Source organism: Paroedura picta, chromosome 4 (genome assembly GCF_049243985.1).
Source record: "Paroedura picta isolate Pp20150507F chromosome 4, Ppicta_v3.0, whole genome shotgun sequence".
Classification (NCBI taxonomy): domain Eukaryota; kingdom Metazoa; phylum Chordata; class Lepidosauria; order Squamata; family Gekkonidae; genus Paroedura; species Paroedura picta.
In genome coordinates, this window is record NC_135372.1 from 38271027 (window position 1) to 38295395 (window position 24369).

At 46.6% G+C, this 24369-nt stretch overlaps 1 protein-coding gene across 1 annotated transcript in view; it reads right to left on the bottom strand.

Annotated features, from left to right (window-relative positions):
- BRINP2 (BMP/retinoic acid inducible neural specific 2) overlaps positions 1–24369 on the bottom strand; it is a 132595-nt gene that overhangs the window by 38699 nt on the left and 69527 nt on the right. Inside the window, exon 3 of the mRNA XM_077332501.1 lies at positions 16638–16996. Coding sequence (XP_077188616.1) covers positions 16638–16921 — 284 coding nt within the window. The 5' untranslated portion in view covers positions 16922–16996. The remainder of the gene's footprint in view (positions 1–16637; positions 16997–24369) is intronic.

Here is a 24369-nt window from a genome sequence, read left to right on the forward strand (position 1 = left end):
CTCCTCTGCATGTAGCCAGCTGGGTGACCTTGGGCTCATCACAGCTCTGATAGTGCTGTTCTAACCGACCAGTTCTGTCAGAGTCCTCTCAGCCCCACCTACCTCACAGGTTGTCTGTTGTGGGGAGAGGAAGAGAGTGACTGTAAGCCACTTTGAGTCACCTTTGGGTAGTGAAAAGAACAGTATAAAAGCCGACTCATCTTCTTGTCAGAAGGGAGTTCTTTGGGAACCCTCATCTTGGAGCCAGGAGCAACCAGTTTTCATCTGAAGTCTTCATGGGCCAACAGCCAGAAGAAAGAGGAGGACTATTTCTAAATGTCTATTGGTTAGGCCTTAAAAGTCCATGCCTCTCTTGCACTGCCAAGTTCTTTACTCTTCTATAATGTTTAAGAAAATGTAAAACTGTTTATATTGCAAGATTTTATTTCCAAGCTCTGCCCCACAGAACCCACTGTTGGTAGAGTATGAACGTGCAGAGATAGCAGAGAACTAGGTTGCTTAAAGAATAAAATAGTGTTTATTCATGAAGGGAACAATTATGTCTAGAGAGAGAGAGAGAGAGAGAGAGAGAGAGAGAGACCTAAATATCTAACTAGCGGATGTCTACAGGCATTCTTCTGTTGTTCAACCGGTGTTCTGGAGGTAAGTGGGGAGGAAGTGTGCTCAAAAAGCAGGAAGTCCCCTGTTGAGCCAATCAGGACACGGGAAGAGATAATCTGAAAATCATCCACAAGTTCCTATCCTATCTATGCTAAATATACTTCTTTAGATGCCACCTGCAACTGCTTCTATGCCCTGCTTGAGGGCTTCCTGGAGGCACTTACGTGGCCACAGCTGGGAGCAGAATGGTATACCAAAGGAGCCTTCAAGGGGACTCAGCAGGGTGGCAGTATAACATGCAACATCTCAAAATGGCTTGCAATCGCCTTCCCTTCCTCTCCACCTTGTGAGGTAGGTGAAGTTGAGAGAGCTCTGAGAGAACAGCTCTCTGAGAACAGCACTATTAGGGCTGCAATAAACCCAAGGTCACCCAGCCGGCTGTATGTGGAGTAGCAGGGACTCAAACCCAGCTCACCAGATTGAAAGCTGCTGCTCTTAACCACGACACCATGTGGCTTCTTGTGGATCCTGATTAGATGAAAAGTGACATAAAATATTCCCAATGAATTAATAAAGATATAAAATGTTGACCAACCCCGCCCCCCAAGACACGGGCAAAAAAAATCAGCTCATCCACAATCTACCATCCTTGTTCTCAGCCTTTAAATATGGTCACCATTAAGCAAGCCAGTGTTGACAATGGTGGAAATTAGGTGACCCTGAATTCTAGTGCTATTCAACAGGGGAAAGAGTGAGAAGGATGGTGGTGGATATGATCAAGGTGGGACAAAGTTTTGTTTACCAGCTTTGCTTTCAAACGAATTGCAGTCTCTTTGCTTACCTCAGCGAAGTGGAAAGACTGAGGCATCCCTTTCTCCCACAGGGTTCCCCCCTTCCTCTTCCACCTCAGTCACCACAAGCACCTCAAGAGAACTGGGAGTCCCAAAGTGGAAAGGGAGCTGTGTGTGGGAAAGCAGACGGAAGCGGAAACCAACTCTCTCAAGGCCCAGGGCTGGAGGGATGTTGTTTGCCGTTGGACAGGGTGTCTGTTTAACAGTGTTTTCTTCTCTCTGTGTGTTTTCCCAACCCAGCCCTTGGCTGTGAGGGGAGGGGGAATACAGCGCACAATTCTTTCAGGAATAATTAGGTGGGCTTTGACGAAGCTCATTAAAGTGAGAAATTGACAGCGCTGATTAGAATGAGGCGGCTTGTAAGCAAGGAGCGTGAAAAGCTGCCAGGCTTCAAGCTCTGCCGAAGCTCGTCCGTCATGACCTGTGGCGCCTCTCTTCATCCACCTACCCGTCCGCTGGAAATCAACAAACGGCACTGAATCTCGTCCACCCACACAAACAAGCAAATGGGGAGAGGCCAGGAGCCAAAAAGGAACTCGTGGCAGGCTAAATTGATGTCCCTTTGGAGAGCTGCCAGCCGCCCAAGCCTGACTGAGTATGACTTCATTGGCGGCCATCTCCTTAGGAAGTCAACTGAGTGGTGGACTGGGATGGGGACGACGACTAAGGACTGGTTCGTGTATCTGCTCGGTGTTGATCCTCTTCAACTAGAGCCGCAGACTGTCAGTCCACAAATACCAGAAAGAAACAGGGCAAAAAAGAGGGATCATATAAATGTTGCAAAGGGCAATGCCTGATGTACAAAGAATAGAGGAAGACCCGACAGGGGGCAGCAAGAAGACAATTAGGATTGTGAGGTCAGCACCTTCTCTCTCCTGTTAAGCGTCTGTCTTCTCTCTCCTTGTCTGCCTGCAGATTGCTACACTTAGGGCAATTTCCCACTTCTTAGAAGTGCCACACGCAGTCTTACCCTCTCTCTGTGCTACAGATGTAGGTCATTACCTTTCTCTCTCCTCTTTCCTGTCAAATATATTAATTCCTAAATAAATCTTTACTTGTTCTTTAATCAGGTTGTGCACTGTTGCTGTGTTAATTACTCTGCCAGGAACAACCTGGGACTTTACATACTCAAGTCATTCAAATAGGATTGTCAACCTCTAAATGGGGTTTGGAGATCTCCCAGTATTACAACCAATCTCCAGATTACAGAAAAGGCTCCTTTGGAGGAGAGACTCAAGGTTGAACTTCTCCTCCTGAATCCTATCTGGCCCCCGAGTATCAGTTAAGCCAATCAGTTAAGGCTTCCAGCACACATGAAGATTACAATTTGCCGAACCAAGATAATAAACCAACTGGATGATAGCAGCTTGAGCCCGAGGACTGGCCCTTCTTGAAGACAGGAACTATTGTGTGATGACCCCAGATGTGTTTATTTGTGAAAATAGCTGAGCCAGAATCTCTGCCCAACAGGATGGGTTCGATTTGAATAATGTGTTTGGGATAAGGACTATTCCAGAGGCCTTTCCTGAGCAAAGACAGTGGATCAAGTCTTCAGGGATCACCGCAGGACAGTCCGGAAGAGAGCCATCAGGTTCAAGTATCTCAGAAGTATTACATCCACTTTTAGCAGCAAACAGGTTTTAAAAAAATGAAGCTGTTGTTTTATACATCACTTTTCACTACCCAAAGGAGTCCCAGAGTGGTTTACAAACACTTTTCCCTTCCTCTTCCCACAACAGACTCCCTGTGAGGTACGGAGGGCTGAGAGAGCTCTAAGAAAACTGCTTTGCGAGGACAACTCCAAGGTCATCCAGTTGGCTGCATATGGAGGAGTGGTTCAAAGCCAGTTCTCCAAATTAAGAGTCCACCACAGCTCACTGTCTCTCAGCTCCCAGACCTCTGGGTGAATAAAGAAGGGAATATGGCCATATGTTCTAGTGCCCATATTAATAATTTCCTCAAATACCAAGTTGTTAGTTTTTACGGTCAAAATCCCCAGTTCCTACATAAGTTCTCCATCTTCTTATGTCTTACTAAATCTCTATAGTAGAGATTTAAGTGGCAAGAATACCCTTAGAACACGTAGCGTATTATTATTCTATTATTACTCTTTAACTCCTTACGTTTTCACAGTAGTTCTCTTTTGAAAAGTCTGCACTCTTTATCAAACCGTGTACCAGGATTCTCGGGGACCAGGGGCCTCAACAAAAGAAGCATAATTTTAGTATATAAAGGCCTGAAGAGGGATAATAGCCTATACAAGACAGTGAGAGAGCTCCTAGCTACTTTAGACCGAAGCAGTGAACTCCTCAAAGATAAAACTTCAAGGAAGGCATTCTATCTTGGGCCAAGCAAGCACCGTTGCCAAGTAAGCACCATTGTCAAGCCCAACCGATCGCACAGGGGTGTTGTGGCAGAAGACAGAGAACAGCAGGAGGATATCAGTCCCTTTGGGTCCCCTTTCAGTGAGAAAGGAGCAAATAAAGTTCTGGTTTGATAACAACTTGTAGAACATAACTTGTACATCTTTTTCGTCAAAGATGTGCTGGAAACAAAACAGCTGAAACAGTTCCCAGAAAGGTGTACTGTGTTTCCCCCCCCATAACTTCCCATTACCCTGAAATTGCACATCTGAACATGAAATTAAAAGGATTCTCTAACTCACATCAAACACCGGATTGCTTGAAAGCAACCAGCTCACCCCACAAAAGTATGCAATTAATTCAAACTCGAATTCTCTGCCCATGTATTCAAATGCAAAAAGGAAAGCTTCAGGCTTGGGAGAAACGGTCTACGTTTGCAAACAGGCTCCTGATCTGATAAAGAAGCCCTTTCTCTCCACTGTTGCCCTCCCATCTCTCTACCCCATTCTCCAACATTTCACAGAAGAAAATAAGGACGTGCTTGAAATCTCATTGTTTTCATAATCAGGATCCCTGACACCGCCAAGTCTGCTACTCTTGCACATGGCTGAAGGCATTACTCTGCCTGCTGCATTCAGGTTCTCTTTAATAGCCTCCCCCATCCACTGCTGCTGTCAAAACTTGAATGTTGCTTTGGCTTTTTGTACAAGATATGCTCGAAACAGAACAACTGAAACGGTTCAGAGTTCCCAGAAAATTGCCCCTCCAGATATTACCAATCGAACTCTGCACACGTTGGATACAGCACTTTCTCTTTTTTTTAATATCATTCTTTTTTACTTTTCAAAAATAAGTCCAAATATAAAAGGAAAAAGAGATACCGAAAAAGAAGATTAGGTGACAAATTGTATTGTCGCATATTACATTTCAGGATATGTCAGGTGTTTAGAGAGAATACCCCAGCAAAGTACATTAAGGGATGACTGGCTTTATTTTATCCATGAAATCTAGAAGGAAAAAAAGTCCCAGCAATCTGTAAATTCTTCTGGTGGCCTTTTATTTAGGTATAGCATTTCCAGTGTGCCTTTGCAGCCCAGCTTATGCTACACGTGGATAATTCAATATGCTTTTACAGCTGAATGTCCCTCTGCAAAACAGGAAAGTCTGCTTCTAGAGTGCATTGAAAGTGCATCATCCAGTGTGTGCGGAATGGGCTGGATTCTCCTGTGCAAACCAGAAACATCGACTAAATTAACCTATAAATGTGGAAATATAAATGATTTAAAATGTGAAATGTTTAACTTGTTTTACTACAAATGCTGTAACTAGGGACCGTTTCAGATTTTGCCTGAACTGATTTGGGCAAAATCCAAAGCACTCAAGGTACCCAAAACACCCTTCAGTTTTTTGAATTCCTCCTGTCATTGTCAGCTATTATGCGGGGAGCTCTTTAAATGAAGGTAGTGGGAGCATTTAAATGTGCTGAAGCTTGGTTGAATAGCCAAATTGAGATTCGGCCACCTCTAATTTGGATGGTCGAAATCAGGGGTGGCCAAACTGTGGCTCTCCAGACATCCATGGATTACAATTCCCATTAACCCCTGATAGTGTGGGCAATTGGCAGGGGCCCATGGGAAATGTAGTCCATGGACATCTGGAAAACTACAGTTTGGCCACCGCTGGTTTAAATGCGGGAGATGGGCGGTTCAATTTGGATAGGTCAAAAAGTACCCAAATCAACACTGATGAGGGTACCTTTTGGCTTATCTGAACCGAATCACCCATCCCTAGTTGTAAACTGCCTGACTTCCCATTTCATTCCTGTCAGAGTAACCCCCCCCTTCATTGCTTTTGTTTGTGCATGTATAATCCATGGCAGCTGCAGGGTCATGAAATGGCAGTCGCTTCATGAAAAAGTTCAGGTACACACATTTCTATGCATGTGCACCAGAGATCGCCACCCCACTCAGAGATTTATCTGCAGAAGGAGCCAAACACTGAAGAACACCAACCTTTAATAAATGTGGAGGGAAGGCATCTCCAAAAGGCAAAAACAGAAATTAAAAGGGAGAGTGACTTACTGGGCAGATATCCCAGAAGAAAGGGACTGCTCTAATAAATAGGGACAATGGGAATGTAGGTGACATGGCTCCTTTCTGCCATGGCCTCCATTCTCCCAAACAATGACAAATTCCACCATAAAACTAAGAATCACGAATTCCTATTTTGCCTTAATGTAGACAAATGCAAGACCCTCCAGATGCAGTCTTGTTGTATCTGCACACTTAATTAAGCTCTCCTCCAAATCTGCATTTTATTGGCAGCCCTAATTTCCAACAGGCAGCATCACTCAAAATTAAATCTTTGGAAAGCAATGGATTCTTCCCTTCTCGTCTTTCGAGTGTCAAGAAAACCCCCTTGAGAACTTCACAAAGAGAAGCGCAACACTTTTAGGGGCTCCTGAAGTGGAAGTGAAGAATTAGCTCCGAATCAGAGCTTCATTGAAGTCTTCATCCACAAATGTGTGCATGTATGGCTCATTAAAATGTTAGTCTTAGGTGCTCATTCACTACACACCATGTGCCACACTAATTCCCAAGGCAGTAAAGGAGAGGGACTGAGCTGAAGGGAAAGGCAGAGAAAAACAGAAGAGTGGGGAAAGAAAAAGAAAAGATGAATTTGTAGATAGCCTTGTGGTCAAGTGGGTAGGGATTCAACCAAGGCTCATTGCCCTCCATTGCCTCAGCTCTGCCCATCACAGGAAATGATGTCAGAGGGTTACTTGCTTCATCAGAGACAGTGGTCCCCAACCTTTTTATCACCGGGGACCGGTCAACGCTTGACAATTTTACTGAGGCCCAGGGGGGGAGGGTAGTCTTTTGCTGAGGGACGTTGCCGCTGCCACCTGAGCCCCTGCTCCACTTGCTTTCCCACCGGCACCCCTGTCTTCCTGCCACCCGCTGGGGGGCGCTGCCAGCAGCAGCTGCGCAGTGCCACGCCAAAGGGGAGCCCCAGCCATGGCAGCCACTGGAGAGCACCAAAGACGAGCCGGCAGCAGAGTGGCAGGGCAGCCCCCAAGGCAGCAGCCACGGAGGAAGACGAGGAGGAGCTGCGGCTCGGTACCAAATGATCTACGGACCGGTCCCGGTTGGGAACCACTGATCAGACACACGAGAGGAAGAAGAAGAAGAAGAGTTGGTTCTTATATGCCGCTTTTCCCTACCCGAAGGAGGCTCAAAGCGGCTTACAGTCGCCTTCCCTTTCCTCTCCCCACAACAGACACCCTGTGGGGTGGGTGAGGCTGAGAGAGCCCTGATATCACTGCTTGGTCAGAACAGAATCAGTGCTGCTGCGAGCCCAAGGTCACCCAGCTGGTTGCATGTGGGGGAGTGCAGAATCGAACCTGGCTCACCAGATTAGAAGTCTGCACTCCTAACCACTACACCAAACTGGAAGATCAGGAGGGATCCAAGGAGGAAGTGCACATTGCTCAGGAGGCAGCTAGACCAGGAAGATTCCCCCAGAGCTTGGCTGAGTGCCTGAAAGCTCAGCTTGGGGAGGGAAGAATGAAAGCCAGGTACTGTTCCTCTCCCTTCTCTCAACTGGATACCTAAGCGGCAGCCCTGAGACAAGAGCTGTGCGCTCTTTATGGAATCTGGGTGCAATCCCCGATGAGGTCTCAATGGGACAGAGTTGGGTGTCAAGAACTTCCCTAATCACCTCTGAGGGGGAGATGTTAGATCACGGCTCTGGTCAAGTCCAAGCCAACCCGGAGCAGTTTCAGAACAGGTGTGGAGAGAAAGGACAGGAAATTCAGGATCTTCAACCCAGATCTGGGTAAAACCTTTCCCACTTCTGGGAGTCTCATGCCAGGAGCACACATGGCAGATGGCACCCGTTAGCTTCCCATTGTTCTGTTCCCTGCTCTTGATAACAACCCAATATCATAAACAACGCACATCATTTCTATTATATCCCATGGGACTAGCCCAGAGGAGTGTAGAATGGCTATTACTGTAAAATAACTGGCTTTTATAGGTCACACTAGAGGTGACGCTGAAAGACCTATGCATTTTTTTTGTTCCTCAAGTATCGAAGCCCATTTTAAAAATGGGCTTTGAAAGGGGCGGCAAGCAGGAGGGCGTGAGAGCGTGGCTGCAGCTGCCTTTGGCCCACAAAGCGGGCTAAAGGGAGTGGGAAGTCTCCTCCCCGCCCTGGCGCCGGTGACAGGGCTTTGCATTGACAGAAATGGGGTGGCCATGTGGGAAAAGGGCAATAAACTATTTGGGAAAGAACCAGGCATTCACACAGGAAAACAGAGTCACAGAAGCCTTTGATATCCTTTGTTAGAGGGAAGGTGTGAAGGCGCTTTCTTGCAGCTGTTATTTAGGTGAGCTGAGAGGGAAGCAACCTTGAAAGCAAGATATTAGGGAGGGGCTGACGCCTCTCTTTGAAATACGTAGCTGAAGCGAGGGGAGGGGGGAAGTGCTCCTGGGTTAGACAGTGATGCCAGAGTGGGGCAGGAGCTGCCAGGAGGACTGGGAAATTAGCAGCCCATGAAGAGGGTTTGTGGGGTAGGAACCAGGGGTTCATAACGCGCCATTTCTGGAGAATGTTTCAGGTAAAAAAGTGATAAACAGCTGAGAAAGGCTTATTCCAATCAAGTCAGGATGATTCTGTGAAGGTTCAAGGGGGTGGCAGGTTACAGAGGATGAGCGATAGGGTTGTGAGTGTCCTGCTTAGTGCAGGGGGTTGGACTAGATGACCCAGGAGGTCCCTTCCAACTTTGATTCTATGATTCTATTATTCTAAGTACTGGAGTTAACATAATTCCTTCCACACTGTTTTCACCATCTTCAAATGGCTTCCTGGAATTACTGTTTTCCCAGTCAGGGAGGAAATTCCATGTACCTATGGGACACATATTTGTCCCCTTTCATCCATGGTACAATTAGCATCTTTGGGGAGTTGTTTGAGATCAGGGTTCCATTGATATATGTTACTTGTGCCAATCCATCTTCTGGGTGGCCAATATCTATCAGTCAGGGATGGTGACTCCAATGAGTCAGACTATTTGAAAACAGGAAGTTCATAATTGAACTATGCTAAATACGTATCTCCTCCACTGCCCCCTACAGGATATTCTTTCTTATGATATTGAATCATGCATACTGCAGACCTTGCATGGCCCAACAATAGGAACACACTCATGATTTTATCAAGAATCAGTGATATGGTGCCATCACCACCATGGCTTTTCCCAAGTTCCATCCAGATATGCCTTGACAAGTGCTGGTTTCATTAACTTCCTAGGAAAGTGTCACCAGAAAAGAAGCCAGGGTTAAAGCAGGATTAAGCCAAGATGCCTGCATTTAAGTGCCACACATGAAAACATAATGAAGACTAACTGGGGTTAATTCACCAGTAGCCGATCCTGGTTTGACAGACCGGAACTAACCCTAGTTAATGGCGTCAACTGCAGATAATCACACTAACTATAGTTAAACCAAAGGCTTTTGTGAGAACTCTGAATTGAGCCCTAAGCACTCAGGGAAGGGAAATGAATCTTGCAGAGTGACGGCTCCAGCAACTGACTCTACAACGTTTAACAGCTGCAAGAAAAAGAAACGGGAACAATTAGAGAACCGGGACAGCCTCCACGAAAAAGGTCATCTCTTATGTCTCCCCGCAAAACCTTTTCAGTGGGAAGCTATTATCACATTTAACTGCTGGTCACCCACGTGAATGATTGTCACATTATGCAGGAAAAGAGTGGGGTGTGTTCTGGACTGTACCACTTCAGGTAGCAGGTGGGGGGGTGTCATATTTCTGAATGCTCCAAATCGGCGTCAAAAGAATCCTTACGTGCAGTAAGCCAGCACAGCAGGAAGACGGGTTTAATGTATCCCTCCTGCTGATGCAGCAGTTTACTACATGCAAAATGCCTTTGATAGCAAAAGGCGTTAAAAATGTGATTCCCCCCAAACCCTCCCCCCCCCCACCTGCATCCTGAAGTAAGAATTCATTCCCTTGGTCTCCCGCCTCATTCCGTGCAATAAGCAGAATGTCTCTTACTCCATGCTCCACTTGACAGAATTGGAGTGCATTTTCCCTCCCCTCAATAAGAGGGAAAGGGCAGTTCACATCTTACCTACTGGAGAAGCTTCCTTCAGCACACAAAGAACCTGTATTATTAAGATTTACTGATTCAATGATAGAATAATCAGTTAAATGGACACCACTTGGCATGAAAATCGCCCATTAATAAACTCTTCTCTTGCTGCCAGCAAAGAAGCAAGGTGCCCGTGCTCCCAGAAACCCTTGGCGAATCCCCGACAGCAGAGCTATCGAAATGCAAAGTGTCATCTGCCTAATGACAATCCATCCTGCTGCCCATAAAACCCGCGGTGAGCTTTGTCAAAACCACCCGGCCTGTCTGGCTCACCTCTGCTGCTTCAGCTGCAGGCTGGCCGCGGCTATACTGTGTCCTCTCTGAGAAAGGGAGAGACAATGCCTTTTTAAAATTTAAAGGTAAAGATATCCCCTGTGCAAGCACCGGGTCATGTCTGACCCTTGGGATGACGCCCTCTAGCGTTTTCATGGCAGACTCAATACAGGGTGGTTTGCCAGTGCCTTCCCCAGTCGTTACCGTTTACCCCCCAGCAAGCTGGGTACTCATTTTACTGACCTCGGAAGGACGGAAGGCTGAGTCAACCTTGAGCCGGCTGCTGGGATCGAACTCCCAGCCTCATGGGCAGAGCTTCAGACTGCATGTCTGATGCCTTACCACTCTGCGCCACAAGAGGCTCTTTTTAAAATTTACCCTGCATTTAAAACCCAAAGCCTATAAATAGAGAACAAGGCAAAGCTTCCTGCAGTAATGTTTAAACAGCGTTGTGTCCAACCTGGCATCGGTTCTGCTTAGAACGTTATTCTTACCTGTTTGTGTTTTGACTAGGGATGGGCACAAACCGGGCAGCCAGTCTGGCCGGTCGGAGCTTGGGAGATGACACTCATTGCACATGCGGTCTCCGAAGAAATCAAAAAGGTTCGGGGCAGGGCTTGGGGCTGTCTGGAAAATGAAGCCCGTCGAGAAATTCTGGTGTGAAAATGCTAGACAATGGCGTAGGGGGCGGGTGGGTTCTGACTTTGGAAACACAATTAGGGACCCCTCAATGCTTGACAGGCAAGTCTGAGAATAGCAGAGTCCCCATTTGTCGCAGTGGGACTTAGATCTATGTAACAAGCACACTCCCTATGTTGGCACTGTGGCTTTGGACAGAGAGAGTGTCCTCACAATCTCAAAAGAGCTTTGTTGTTGAATGGGATGGGGGTTTGCTTAGTTAGCTTAGTCAGGGGAAAGGGGGATTGGCTTTGCCCTGGGTTCCTCTGCATCAGGGTTCAGTTTCTGTCTGTTTCCTTGCAGCAAAGGGTGGAAAAACCAGGACTGAATTCCTCTAATTTCACATGGCACATTTGTTTAGTGGGATTTTCCTGCTGACTGCATCCTTGGTGGTTTCCTTTCCTTTTTTTGTTTTATTTTATTTCACCCACCCCCACTTTGGGTAGCAGTAAGACTGCTTAGTTCTATGGCATTACACACACACACACACACACACACACACACAGGGCTGCTTTTTGGTTTGGGGTGATCTGGTTTGTCTTTACTTTACTGATCTCTAGTCTCCATTTGAGACCCTCCCCCACTGACCTGCTTCTCCTCGGGGAGGGGGATGATCTGTGTTCTTCAGTCTACCTGTTTGTACCCTCCCACTCTTGGGGGACTTGTTTTAGTGTTACTGGAGTGGCTTTCCTTTACTCCTAGCTCTCCATCTGAAACCCCATGGCTATGCCCCTGGAGGGGAGAGGACCGTTGTCACCTGGCTACAAGGTGGTTCTCCTCCACATACAGGGGATGGATGCAGACCACCCAGTGGCAAACACTGTCATGATGATACACAGTAGCCCGAGGGGGTGGTTTGATGGCAGACACGTCACCTGTGTCTACCTAGTCATGGATGCTAACACCAACATACTGGTGTGGGCCTCACAAACATCATTTGCTTGGCGCAGAGGCTGCAATTGGTGGTGAGGGATGCTCTGGAGCTACGGAGCATGGTTAAAGGGGATGGGATGCTATAACTCTTGAGATTAGGGCCCTGTTAGAGAACAGATGGTACCCGGTCAGCCACTTCCCATGCAGCATCAAGGCTCATTCACAACAAGGCCACCTGGTGGAACTCAGCCTATGCCATGATAGCATGTTTTGTGGAGAAGAGGAGTGAGGTCATCTCCTCCATGACCATCCAGCATGGGGAAGAGGAGCTCAGCATCAGCTCCAATGACTGGCTGATCTGACCCTCTCCCAAATGAAACATGTCCTAAAGCCATTCCAGGACACCACCACAGAATCACAGACTCACAGAGTTGGAAAGAGACCACAAGGGGCATCTAGTCCAACCCCCTGTTCCATACAGGATCAGCCTACAGCATCCAGGATAAGTATCTGTCCATCCACAGTTTAAAGACTGCCAGTGAAGGGGATCTCCCCACCTCCTTAGGCAATGCCACTGCTGAACTACTGGGACCATGAAAAATTTCCCTGATACCTCTAGCATGCTCTGCACCCACACGGCCAGACTGGGACAAGTAATCCCCCTGATTCGAGAGCTGGAATGGACACTGGTCTCTGCAGTGCAGCTGAGCCCTGAAGGGACACTGGTTCTCCCATGGGTTGCAAGTGGGGTTCAACATGAGGTTGCATCCTCTCAGCAGGGAGTGGGCATATAAGCTGGCCTGCATGTGCGATCCCCGCATCAAGGGCAGCATTACTCCCATAACATGCAGCTCCTTCAGTGGAAGTATCATTTCTGCCCTAAGGCCATCGATTTCCCTTCTTGTCTTCCCACCAGCCTACAGAGCGATTGGGCATTCCCTGGGCAAACTACTTTGCTTCTAGCTTGTCAATATGTCATAAGCAAGCCCAGCCATATCGTCATCCCCTTCTAGCACCAGCTTCTCTGTTCCCCACAGCTCATGGCAAGAAAATCGTTCCTTTGAAGGAACCCTAAGTCCGTTTAGCCAAGGAGGGGGGATCACACACTGATGCAAATTTCAGATGAAGCCTTTTCATTGCGAGTGTCCTTTGGGAAGTCAGCAGAAGGAGCCAGCTCTGAAAACAACCGTCGCAGTAAATATCACGGAAGTGCGAATGACACTGGAGTAACGGTGGATTTTCAAATCCCTCCTCGGAGGGGAACGATAATCAGTGCACAACTGCCAGCTTTTCTCCATCCCCCAATGGGTTTGACAATCTAAACTGTCTGCTTTCCCAATCCCATTTGGATGCATGGGCAGCTCCTTTTCGGCTTGCCAAAGCAGGCGAGCCAGTGAGTCAGTGAGCAAACAACCACAGCCTATTTTATCTTAAAGAAAGAAATGAACCGCTGAGCCCGCCTCATAAAGCAGACTTTGCTCATTTACGCTGACAAGAGCTGTTGAAATATTTATGAAGATTCTTCATAGTTAAGTAGCTTGGAGCCTACTCAAGGCAATCCCTGATCCAGCTGTATTCCAGAACTTCCTTCTATTAAACTGGTGGTGGAAAGTGCCCCCAAGCCACAACTGCATTGGCAACAGCGACCCCTGGTGGGGTTCTCAAGGTAAGATACATGAAAAGGTGGTTTGCCATGGCTTGCCTCCATTATCACAACCCTGCTTTCCTCAGTCATCTCTCATCCATATACTAGCCAGGGACAATCCTGAATAGATTCTGAGATCTGATGAAATCAGGCTAACCTGGGCTATCCAGGTCAGGATGATGCCAAACGTGAGACTGCCAAATACTCTTCCTGGTGTGATGTTCTATGGACCAGATTTAAACTTTCCCCCTCCAACCACATGCACATCGCCTGCTGCTTTGTTTCCAAACACTTTTGATGATTGCCTCTTCTATTCCTTTTGTTCACTATGGTAGTGGTTCACAGATACTGTGAAGGACCCATTTAGAGGGGTGGTGGGGGACCTGTACAGGTGTGTATGCAAACTGAGGAAGGAACAGGATCTTGAAGTAGATGGTGATGCCTAGCTTGCCCACCAGGTTAAGAGCTTGGTCAATTGACAGCCACATGGTAGAGGAACCTCACAGATACACATGGGATTTGCTATTTTGTTCCTAAGATAGCCTGTGCATAGTTTTCGCTGGCATTGAGCCTGGAATTTCCTGCATACCAAGCAGATGTTCTCTCACTGAGCCACTGTTCCCCTTTAGAAGATGAGCTCTCAGTATCCCCATTATGAGCAAGGATCTCTGCATGTTTATTATGGAACAGATGGTTTGATGCTGGGATGAATGACCGAGGACTTAAATCAGGGGTGGCCAAATTGTGGCTCTCCAGATTTCCATGGACTACAATTACCATGAACCCCTGCTAGCTCATGGTAATTGTAGTCCATGGACATCTGGAAAACCACATTTTGACCACCCCTGACCTAGATAATCAGATGTCAAATGGCAGTTCAGCCACACATACACTGAATGTAACCTAAGAATTACTCCAGGCATGGATGAAGAAAAATAAAGCGTACACAGACTGTATGTACATTCATTGTAACATATATACATGGCAGTCTTGATTATTCCAATCTATATTTCATATAATGACATGCCGCCTTTCTTTCAGTGTGCTTACAATACATTGGATATCCAAGGTGTCCTCTATTCGGCCACTCATCAGACTTACAGCTGCTCAGGTTTAGCCTGGCACGCCTTCAAGCCAAGTCCTCATCCTATGAGAATTCACCAGAATCTAATGCTTCCTATGTGTGTGCAGTCACACAGACTAATAGTGGGCACATGCCACTAGGAGGTTCTACTGCATAAGTAGCACCGAAATAAAAGGAACCTGCCTAAGATTAAAGTAGTTTTCTCAAATAAAGTCATTCATTCATTCATTCATTCATTCATTCATTCATTAAGTGGTGTTCTTGAACACTTTTTATGTACGTTGATGCAGGAAACCTTTTCAGCAGATTGAGCCCCACAGGTTAGATTTGCCTGCCTCCCAGTCCATCATCTTTAAGGTTGTTCCAATTGTGTTATTTCGCCATGCCTCATGCTTAGACCTCTTAGCCAGCCATCGATGCAAACAGTCAGACCGCAGAGATCAACACCACAAAGATACATCACTTTTACATTATTCATTGTACTTCCTTATCCAAAGCATCCTGGACATTCTAATAAAGCAATTGGCCAAGAATTAAGAGAGATCTTTGCCCCAACAGAAGTATAAGTCTTCAGAAAAGCAGTTTCTGTTTCCTGCCCAGGACCAAAATATTCAGACCTCCTTATCAGAACATGAGGCAAACACAGTACTGATTTGAGCTGCCATCCAGAGCTACCATCCAGAGTAGAAATCTTTTCACTAAGCTGAGGTTCAGGTTGATTGTAATCCTCTAGCCATGACAGCAAGGCCTATCCTGAAACCCAAGCAAATGTCAGAGGAAAAGAACAGGGACCTTCCATCATCATAGCTCATAAAAAGTCTTGGGTCCTTCTGACGATGTGCTGAGCCTCTGATTGGCCCTCACTGGGGGTCATGCCCCCAATAAAGTGATGGCACTCCCCCACTGAGGGCCAATCAGAGGCTCTTTCCTGCACCCATCCTCGTCCTTGGCATGAGGAAGAAGAGCCAGCAGGAGGTAAGCTGGGGAGCTGGGGGTCAGCCGTCCAGGTGCTCTCCATCATGATCTGCTGCACCTATGCCAGGTTCCCCATCCTCCTGGCTGCTGGGAGAAGAGGGTGGGCTGTTCATGCATGCTCTATCACAGCCGCCCCATGCTCCCCACTGTCCTGGCTGTCAAGGAGGACTGTCCACATGCGCTCTGTCATGGCCAACTCATGCTCTCTGACCTGTTGTCTGCAGAGAGAGTTTGGGGAGACCATCTGGCTGTACTCTGCTGTGCTGGCCCGGGTGACCAGCCTTGCTGCCAAGCCCACTCTGGTCTGTGGGGGCCCTTCTGTCCTCCCTCTGCCTTCCTGTGGCCCATTTTAAAACTGGCTTTCCTCCTAGTTCCCATAATAAAAGGCATGACTATTTAATCAGTTCATACCAAGGCTGTATCGTTCTGTAGACATTAATTGTTAATTTTGATGGGTGATTTAATGGTTTTTTTATTGTTCTATATAGGGGTTTTGTGGTGTAACCCCACCATGTGGCAGCTTGCCGTGAGTGGTGGGCAACAAATCAAACAAACAAACAAACAAACAAATAAATAATAGTTTAGAAACTTTGCAAGGTGGAGATTCACCAATCAGCATCCTACAACATCACAATATCATTTCCAACCATGTAACTAAAAGTGTTAGAAGCCCATGGCTGCATATCTTGAAATTCACTCAAAATACCATGGCTTTGAAATATCATGATGTCATCAGACACCATTTGGGACCCCACATTTCTCTCCCACATTTATTATTTATTTACTACTTATTGTATGGCATACGTGTTATGCAGTCAGGAGATCCTAAGGTTGTCTGCCAGCAAGGGAAGAGATGTTCAAAGATGGCTCATCATTGCCTAATCCTGCACGATGACCCTGGTATTCCTTGGAGGACGCCCTTCTAAGTGCTAGCCAGGGCTGACCCTGCTTAGCTTCCAAGATCTGATGGGATTGGGTTTGCCAGAGTGAAGACAGCCATTGGCAGGTGGGGATCTTCTCTGCCACCACCCTACTGCACAGACTTCCATTGGTGGATCCCCCTTTGGCTCCTCCCCTTCCAAAGGCACACTCTTCCAGTCATTCTCCTCCTTCTCGGGCTTACCTGTAGATCCTGTACCTGGTGGTGAAACCCTGCCGGTAGCGCTCCATGAAGTCAGCATACTCTGGGGCTCGGTGAAATGGTCCTCTGTCAGTGAGCAGCCAGTCTAGGGGCACGGGGCTGGAGGTGGTGGCGGCGGCGGCAGCACCCGCGGAGGCGTGCTGTTCGTGCGGTGTGGCGACTGCGGTAGCCAGCCCCCAGCACCCCAAAGTCAGCACCCATATCGGCGACGCCCATGAGACCATCAGCCAGAGCCCGTTAAATCGAGCTACCCACTGCCACCTCATGCTTCTCCCGCTCGGTTGGCTTCTTCATTCTCTCACCACTCCTTCCCTCTTGGTGTTCCTTCAGGATCTCGTGCACTGGGGAGACACAGAAAAGACATGTAAGTACACGGACATGCACCCATTTCTCCTCAGCAGATTTAGAGTGCAAACCTATGCATGGCTACTCAACTCTAAGGTGACTGAAAGTTATGGGTTTATACTAGAACAGTCTGCTACGGGTTGGGGGTGGAGCCTGTAGAGGGTGTGGTTTAGGGAGAGGATGGACTTCAATGGGGTATAACGCCACACTGTCCACCTTTTCAGTGGCCATTTTCTCCAGGGGAATTGATCTCTATTGTATGGAGATGAGCTGAATTTCTGGGGGATCTCCTGGTCCCACCCAGAGGCTGGAATCCTTAGTTTAGACTTAGTTTAGAATCTGTATTGGATTACAGTTCCAGATTCTACCTTTCCTCTGTTCCAAAAAGGGCAGCTTACCAACGTAAAGTTGAAAATTAAAATGGGAATATAATGATTATACAGGGAAAAGAGGGAAGAAATCTTTGAGGAGGCAATTGGTGAGAGTCTCTGAAAGCAGCAATATAATTGCCGTTATTAAAAACTTTAAAACAAGGGACCCCAATCATTTCTTTAATGAGATCTGCTTTGGAGTAATGATTAACATCCTGCAATACTTGACCAAGTCTTCTTCTGACTTAAAATGTGGAACAGGGAGAGCTCTGCAAGTGAAACTATCAGCTAAGCAGCACAGAGGGAAAGCCTATTAAATAAATAGATTTTATATAAAAGAAGAAGAAAATCCTAGAGCAGATCTTTTTGCAATCTGTCCAGGGAATGTGTTATCTTCCTGTGGGAGCCCTCGTCGGAATCCACCAATGTTAAAACCAGTGCTACTGGTTAAAACCGGATCAAACCAGAACAACATGAAAACCAAATATGTTTTGGAATAAAGAAGTTTTTTTTTTTTTTTTTTGCAAAGCCTTGGAGAATAGAAGCATGATGGCCCTGTGGCAGGGAATTTCAAATTCTGATGGATACACCTGGTAGTTACCAACCTCCAGATAGGCCCTGGATTTCTCCAGCTCGTTGGAATATGCAAGTTCTGTAATGTGCCTGATTCAAAAGCATGTCCTGCAGGGGGCATCGGAGGAGATGTGTACTGAGCATTGTTAGCTCAGGAACAGAAGATGAAGAAGATGAAGAAGAAGAAGAGTTGGTTCTTATATGCCGCTTTTCTGTACCCGAAGGAGTCTCAAAGTGGCTTACAGTCGTCTTCCCTTTCCTCTCCCCACAACAGACTCCCTGTGAGGGAGGTGAGGCTGAGAGAGCCCTGATATCACTGCTCGGCCAGAACAGCTTTATCAGCGCCATGGCAAGCCCAAGGTCACCCAGTTGGCTACATGTGGAGGAGTAGATTCAAACCTGGCTCGCCAGATTAGAAGTCCGCACTTCTAACCACTACACCAAGCTGCCTCCTTTACCAAGCTGGCTCTCTGGGTGGGAGGACGCAATTCAGCTCCTCTGGGAAACAGCCGTTTCAGAGGGTGGGCCCTATGCCATCTCCCCCTCACTGAGCTGTCACGCCTCCTGAAACCCAGGCCATCCCAAGCAAATCTCCAGGGATCTCCCAAACTGGAGCTGGCAACCCTGAACCTGAGAAAGCCCAGTCTAGGGGCAGTTCTCCAGACAAGCTAGCCTCATACCTTAAGGATCATGTCTCCCCTGTAGGAACCCATGCACTAATTATGCTCCCCCGAACAATATCCTATCCCTCAGGAAGGTCACAACCAGTTCTGCACTTTCAATGTTTTTTGTTTTTTTTTTTGCAATAGCTGGCCTTCTGGAATAGGCTTCTGTTGGAAATTAAAGGGGTATAACCTTAGTATCACCGGTCTTCAGATGAGCACATAAAGACCTTTTATTTCAGGGGGACCGTGCTTAACTACAAAGGCAGTTTGAATTTTTATTGTGTTGGCCTACCATTTCTATTTTCATGGGCTTTTAACCATTTTATTTTTGCGGGTCACCTTGAGCCTTCTTTTTTGGGAGAGGAAGAGAAGGAAAGTGAGGAAGAATATCAAATACATTAACTGGGGTTCCATCAGGGAGGAGCCAATACATTCTAGTGCCTTAGACCAGGGGTAGTCAAACCGGCCCTCCAGATGTCCTTGGACTACAATTCCCATGAGCCCCTGCCAGTGAATGCTGGCAGGGGCTCATGGGAATTGTAGTCCATGGACATCTGGAGGGACGCAGTTTGACTATCCCTGCCTTAGACAAACAATCGAAATGACTGGAGCGGCTTTGGCTGAGTGGAAGAGCCTCTGCTTGGCATGCAGAAGGTCCCAGGTTCAATCCCTGACACGTGCAGTTAAACAGGGCCAGGCAGTAGGCAATGGGAACTCTGCCTGAGACCTTGGAGAGCTCCTGCTGGTCTGGATGGGCGATACTGGCCTTACTGGACCAGTGTTTGATTGAGTAACAGGCAGCTTCCTGTGTGCTCATGTTCCCATGGTGACAAAAAAAATTCATATATGAATTAACTGACAGTTTGCTGCCCTTTGGGCAGTGCTCCAAAATCTGCCACCTGTTTGGTTCTGTTCATTCATTTAGTTATTAATCTACAGCTTTTCTTCCCAACAGGGACCGAGAACTGATCACATAATTTGTTCTTCTTCTGTTTTCCCGTAACAACAACCTTGGGAGGTAGAATAGGCCAAGTTTCAATGGCAGAATGGAGGATTTGAAGTCAGTTTTCAGTGACACAATGAACACGCTGATTTTCTAACTGGTAGAGTGGACCCCAGATCCTGGTGCTCTTGGGGTAACCTTCCAGTGTTCTGCCTTGAGAACAATTTACCAACTTAGTCTCACTGACAGACCCACTTGGAAATGTATCTGGGAGGAGACCCAAGGAGAGAGATTACCCTGCACATCCTCACTACTTAGCCACCCCTACTGTCCACAATCCTGCCTGGCCTGGGATTTGTGTAATTAAATGCCAGAGGAGGAGAATGGTGCATGGGACCCCATTCTACTTTCCAAACGAGATTCATACACTGGAGCTTTTAATCAGCAACTGCATATACAAGTCAACTGAAGGAGAGCTTTGGTGTACACACCAAACTTCTTACATTAAGACAGGCCACTGGTCTATCTAGGCCAGCTGGTCTACCCTAAGACCTGGGCTCTCCAAGATCTCAGAAACAAATCATTCCTAGTAGCACCTTTGCATGTCCATAGAGAAGAGGTGGCCAAACTGTGGCTCTCCAGATGCCCATGGACTACAATGGACAGCATTATGCTGGCAGGGGCTCATGGGAATTGTAGTTCATGGATAGCTAGAGAGCCACAGTTTGGCCATCCCTGACATAAGGCATCTCCTCACACCAAGAATGTGCTCTCTCTAAAAGCTATGGAGCCCCAGCAAGAATGACACGGCTTCCTGATACAATTCATGAAATAACAACACTGGCATTTACATAGCGTAAGTGTTCAAAACTCACCCCGTACACCGTGATGTCAAACTAATCTTCCCAATTAAACTCACCAGGGACCTGAAGGTGCCCCCTACAAGTCTGGCTGACTCTTGTGCCTCCAAACAGGTATTTTCTGTTTACAAAACAGCAGGTGAAGATTTACATGGCACAGAGATATTAGCATCTGTGAATGCCTGCTAAAGGGCACAGATCCTGTGGCTGTTTAAAAAGATCTCAGCCCCAGTGACAATATAAACAATATAAACTAGGAGAACATCTTCTTACAGAGGCGAAGGCAGAACCTAAGTGAGAAAAGCGACACACCAAAGGCCACCGAAATGACTTTATAGCTCGCTTTGAACACACCATCATCTAATCTCGCTTCTATCACTGAAACACAAACCTCACCGTCGCTTTTCCAGCAAGACTAGGCCCAATCTTGTCCAGTACTAGACAATTTTGTCCAAGGGTGGGTTGGCCCTTTAACTGACTGGGAAGATTCCTATCAGGCTGCTGCCTTGGAGGGTCCCCAAACAGCCAGGAACTGACTGAGCCAGGCTCACCTGCCACCTCAGCTTGCACAGCCTCTGGCCAAGTCTGAGCCAAGCAGCCAGGCAGGGCGGGAGACAGCACTAAGCTCAGAAACCTCCCAGCTCATCTTAAACTCTGAATCTGGGACTTCCAGCTAGCACAGATCTATCGACCTGCCCATTCCACATGAGGACACCGTGCTAGCTCTAGCTCTAAGGCTGTCGGGTCTGTTAGACCAGCCAGTGGGGAGAACTTACTGGGGGTGAGGAGGGAAAACCAGGAATAACTGCAATATTCCTGTCACCCAGAAGTGATGTAGCATGTTGTGGCCACTGGGGGCGACACTCTGGTTTGTGGGCAAAATTTCTATGGTAGAATTAGCTTCTTACCATAGAGTTTTACCCCAAAACCAGCCCTTCATCCTCCAATCTCATTGATGTTCCTATGTCACTTCCAGGTGACTTCTTGGTTCTTCCTTCTTTGTGCCTCGTAAGTTCTCTCCATTTCCCTAAAAGCCCTAAAAGGTGGGGAGAGGCTCCAAATTGGGGGATCCCTAGGCCCCAACTGGGGATTGGCAACCAGTCTTTTCTCCTCATGAATTAAAAAAAGCATGCAGAATTAATATCAGCCAAGTAGCATTGTGGGGCTTATTTGTTTTGTTTTACAGGCTGCCGAGGCAATGGCGAGCTGAGTGACAGCAACAAGGATAATTTGTCAGGATCATGGCACCCATTGTCAAACCAGCTAGACAAATGAATGGAGGGGGAAGAAATCCCAGACAGACAAAGCAAACACACAAACAAACAAACAGCTCGGAGAGCTATCAGTACAGTCAGGGACAGGTTTTAGGTTTGTTTTCTCCTGTCAAACTCAGCTTCCATTTAAGAAGTTAAATAAATGTTTAGATTATTCCAAGGAGCTTGGTGTGATGGATTCACATGTAAATGCAACCCCAGTGTGGGAGCAGAAAGATTAGAAAGCCTGTTCCCTGGAGCCAAGGTTTGCCCATGATCCTAATAGCTTCTCACGGTAATCATCATATATTCTAATAGGCGTAGTTCAGATATCTTTGGATACTTAAACCTGGTGACTAGAGCTGTGAGTGGGCAAGACAGATCTTTCTACAAACATGAAAAGGGCCCGAGGTTTGCATAAAAATGTGAATGTAAAAAAGAAAAAGAAATACACTGAGCAGCTTTAAAAAATCCAAAAGGAGCACCTGCAGCTTTAAGCAGCAGAGTCCCTTAGTGGCCGTTGCTCGGCAACCACAGCATCCCAAGCTTGGCTTTGTCAGTAAAAGGAGCCAGCAGCCCAAGTTGGGGTGGGGAGAGTATCCAGTAGGAGTAAGGGGAAGAACAGGCAGGGGAAGCAGGAGGGGCTGGCTCCTGCACAAGTCCCTGAAAGTCCACCTATATTTTATTACGCTGGAACATTGTTCGTTGATTTTTGACCATACTAATAAATATGATCTATCATTACTCTTATTATCACCTCAGATTGCTAGGCCATGCACAAAAATTCAAAATATAAAATGGATTTCCCCAATATTTTAGGCTAACAATCTAAAGTTAAAAACGCATCATGTTAGGGAAGGAAAGGAAAAAATAAACAGGAGTGAGGCAATCAGTAGAAGCCAGTATTAATAGATGTGTCTTACAGTGCCGTCCTAAACAGGTATAAAGGAGGATCTGAAAGGAAAAACAGAGGATGCAGTTTTTTCTGTTGGTAGGAAGTTGCAAGGGAAAAGGCAGAGAAGAATGAGAACATTACAGACTTAGTACTCTCCCCCACCCAAGGGACCATTCTTGAAAATCCACACACCTTCTCTTCTTCCATTTCCTCAGTGTCAGCCATTTAGCCTTTAAGCTCTTTGGGGCAGAGACCAGGCTTCTCAGGCATTTGTTCCTGAGAATTTGTTCCTTGTTATTTATTTACTTAATTCATAGCATAATTTTTTCTCCAACAGGGACCTAAAGCAGCTTACATTCTTCTCCTCTCTCCATTTTATCCTCACAACAGGTCAAGCTGAGAAAGAGTGACTGAAACAAGACCATACAATAACAACAACAACAACAACAACTACTACTACTACTACTACTACAATTGTATTTATACCCCACCCTTCACCTAGGATTTGCGGGGGAAGGGGTAACAACATTTTTAAAATAATAAAATAATTCAATAAAGCATAACTTTAAAATCCGCAATAGACCCCTTAATTCATTCCATAGCTGCCTCTGTTTTATGGCGGCGGGGCGTGTGTGATATAGGTCTAGATTTTAGGTTATGGCGTAAATCTGGTGGGTATTTTAAACAGGGAGGCCAGGATTTCGACCCTGTTTTAGTCCTGAACTGTAAGCCTGGTGGAATAGCTTTGCCTGAGGAACTGTCCAAGGTCCCTCAGAGCCTCGAGTGAGCGTTCCACCAGGTTGGGGCCTTGGCTGAAAAGGCCCAGGTCCTGACTGAGGCCAGTTTGATATCTTTGGGGCTGGGAATCTTGAGCTGATTTTGCTCCCTAGATCTCAGGCTCTTCTGGGTGGCATATGGGAAGATGAGGGTCCCAGATGAAAACCTTGAATTTGATCCAGTCTTCAATCTGGAGCCAGTGCAGCTGGGAGAGCACAGATTGAATAGGTGCTCTCCACTGGGGCCGCACGAAGGCTTATGCTACTGCACTCTGGACAAGCTCAGGTTTCCAGAACTACCTCAAGGGTACCTCGTATAGAGTAAGTTATTTATTTATTTATTTATTTATTTATTTATTTATTTATTTATTTATTTATTTATTTATTTATTTATTTATTATCAAGTAGAGCTGGGAGTTGCACAGACCCACTTGGAAGATGTCGGCCTAGCCAGAGGACCTCCATCTCAGCTGGATCACACTTCAGTCCGCTCTACTTGAGCCAGTCCACCACATCCTCCAGGCAACTGGCCAACTAATTTGGGGTGTGTGGACGGAGAGTTGTCCAGCAATAGATATAGCTGATGAAAACCCAGCCCAAATCTCCAGACCAACTGGGCGAGAGGGCACATAAAGATGTTAAATAACCTTCCACGGCAGAATGGGAAAATCAAACCTGGGTCTTCTGGATCATAATCCAACACCCTGTAAAGAGGTAGCAACTCTTTCTCTCTTCACTATGAACCCAAATGGATCAAAACATAAAATGAATCAAGAGAGCAGGCAGAACTGTAGGCATTCGTAAATAAAGCAGATCCAGATCATGGCTATCAGACTCTATTATGAGTAAGAAAGAGAATTCAGGATGACGTGAGCAACCTACTGAAGCAGGCACAAGCGTGATTCTCAATGGACGGGTTTGCCAAACACCCCAGTAGAATTGCAACGTTCATTTATAAAATTCCCTTTCTGCTAAAAACAAAAACCTTCCAGAGACAGAAAACAGCAATTAAAAATGAACCAATCCAAACAGT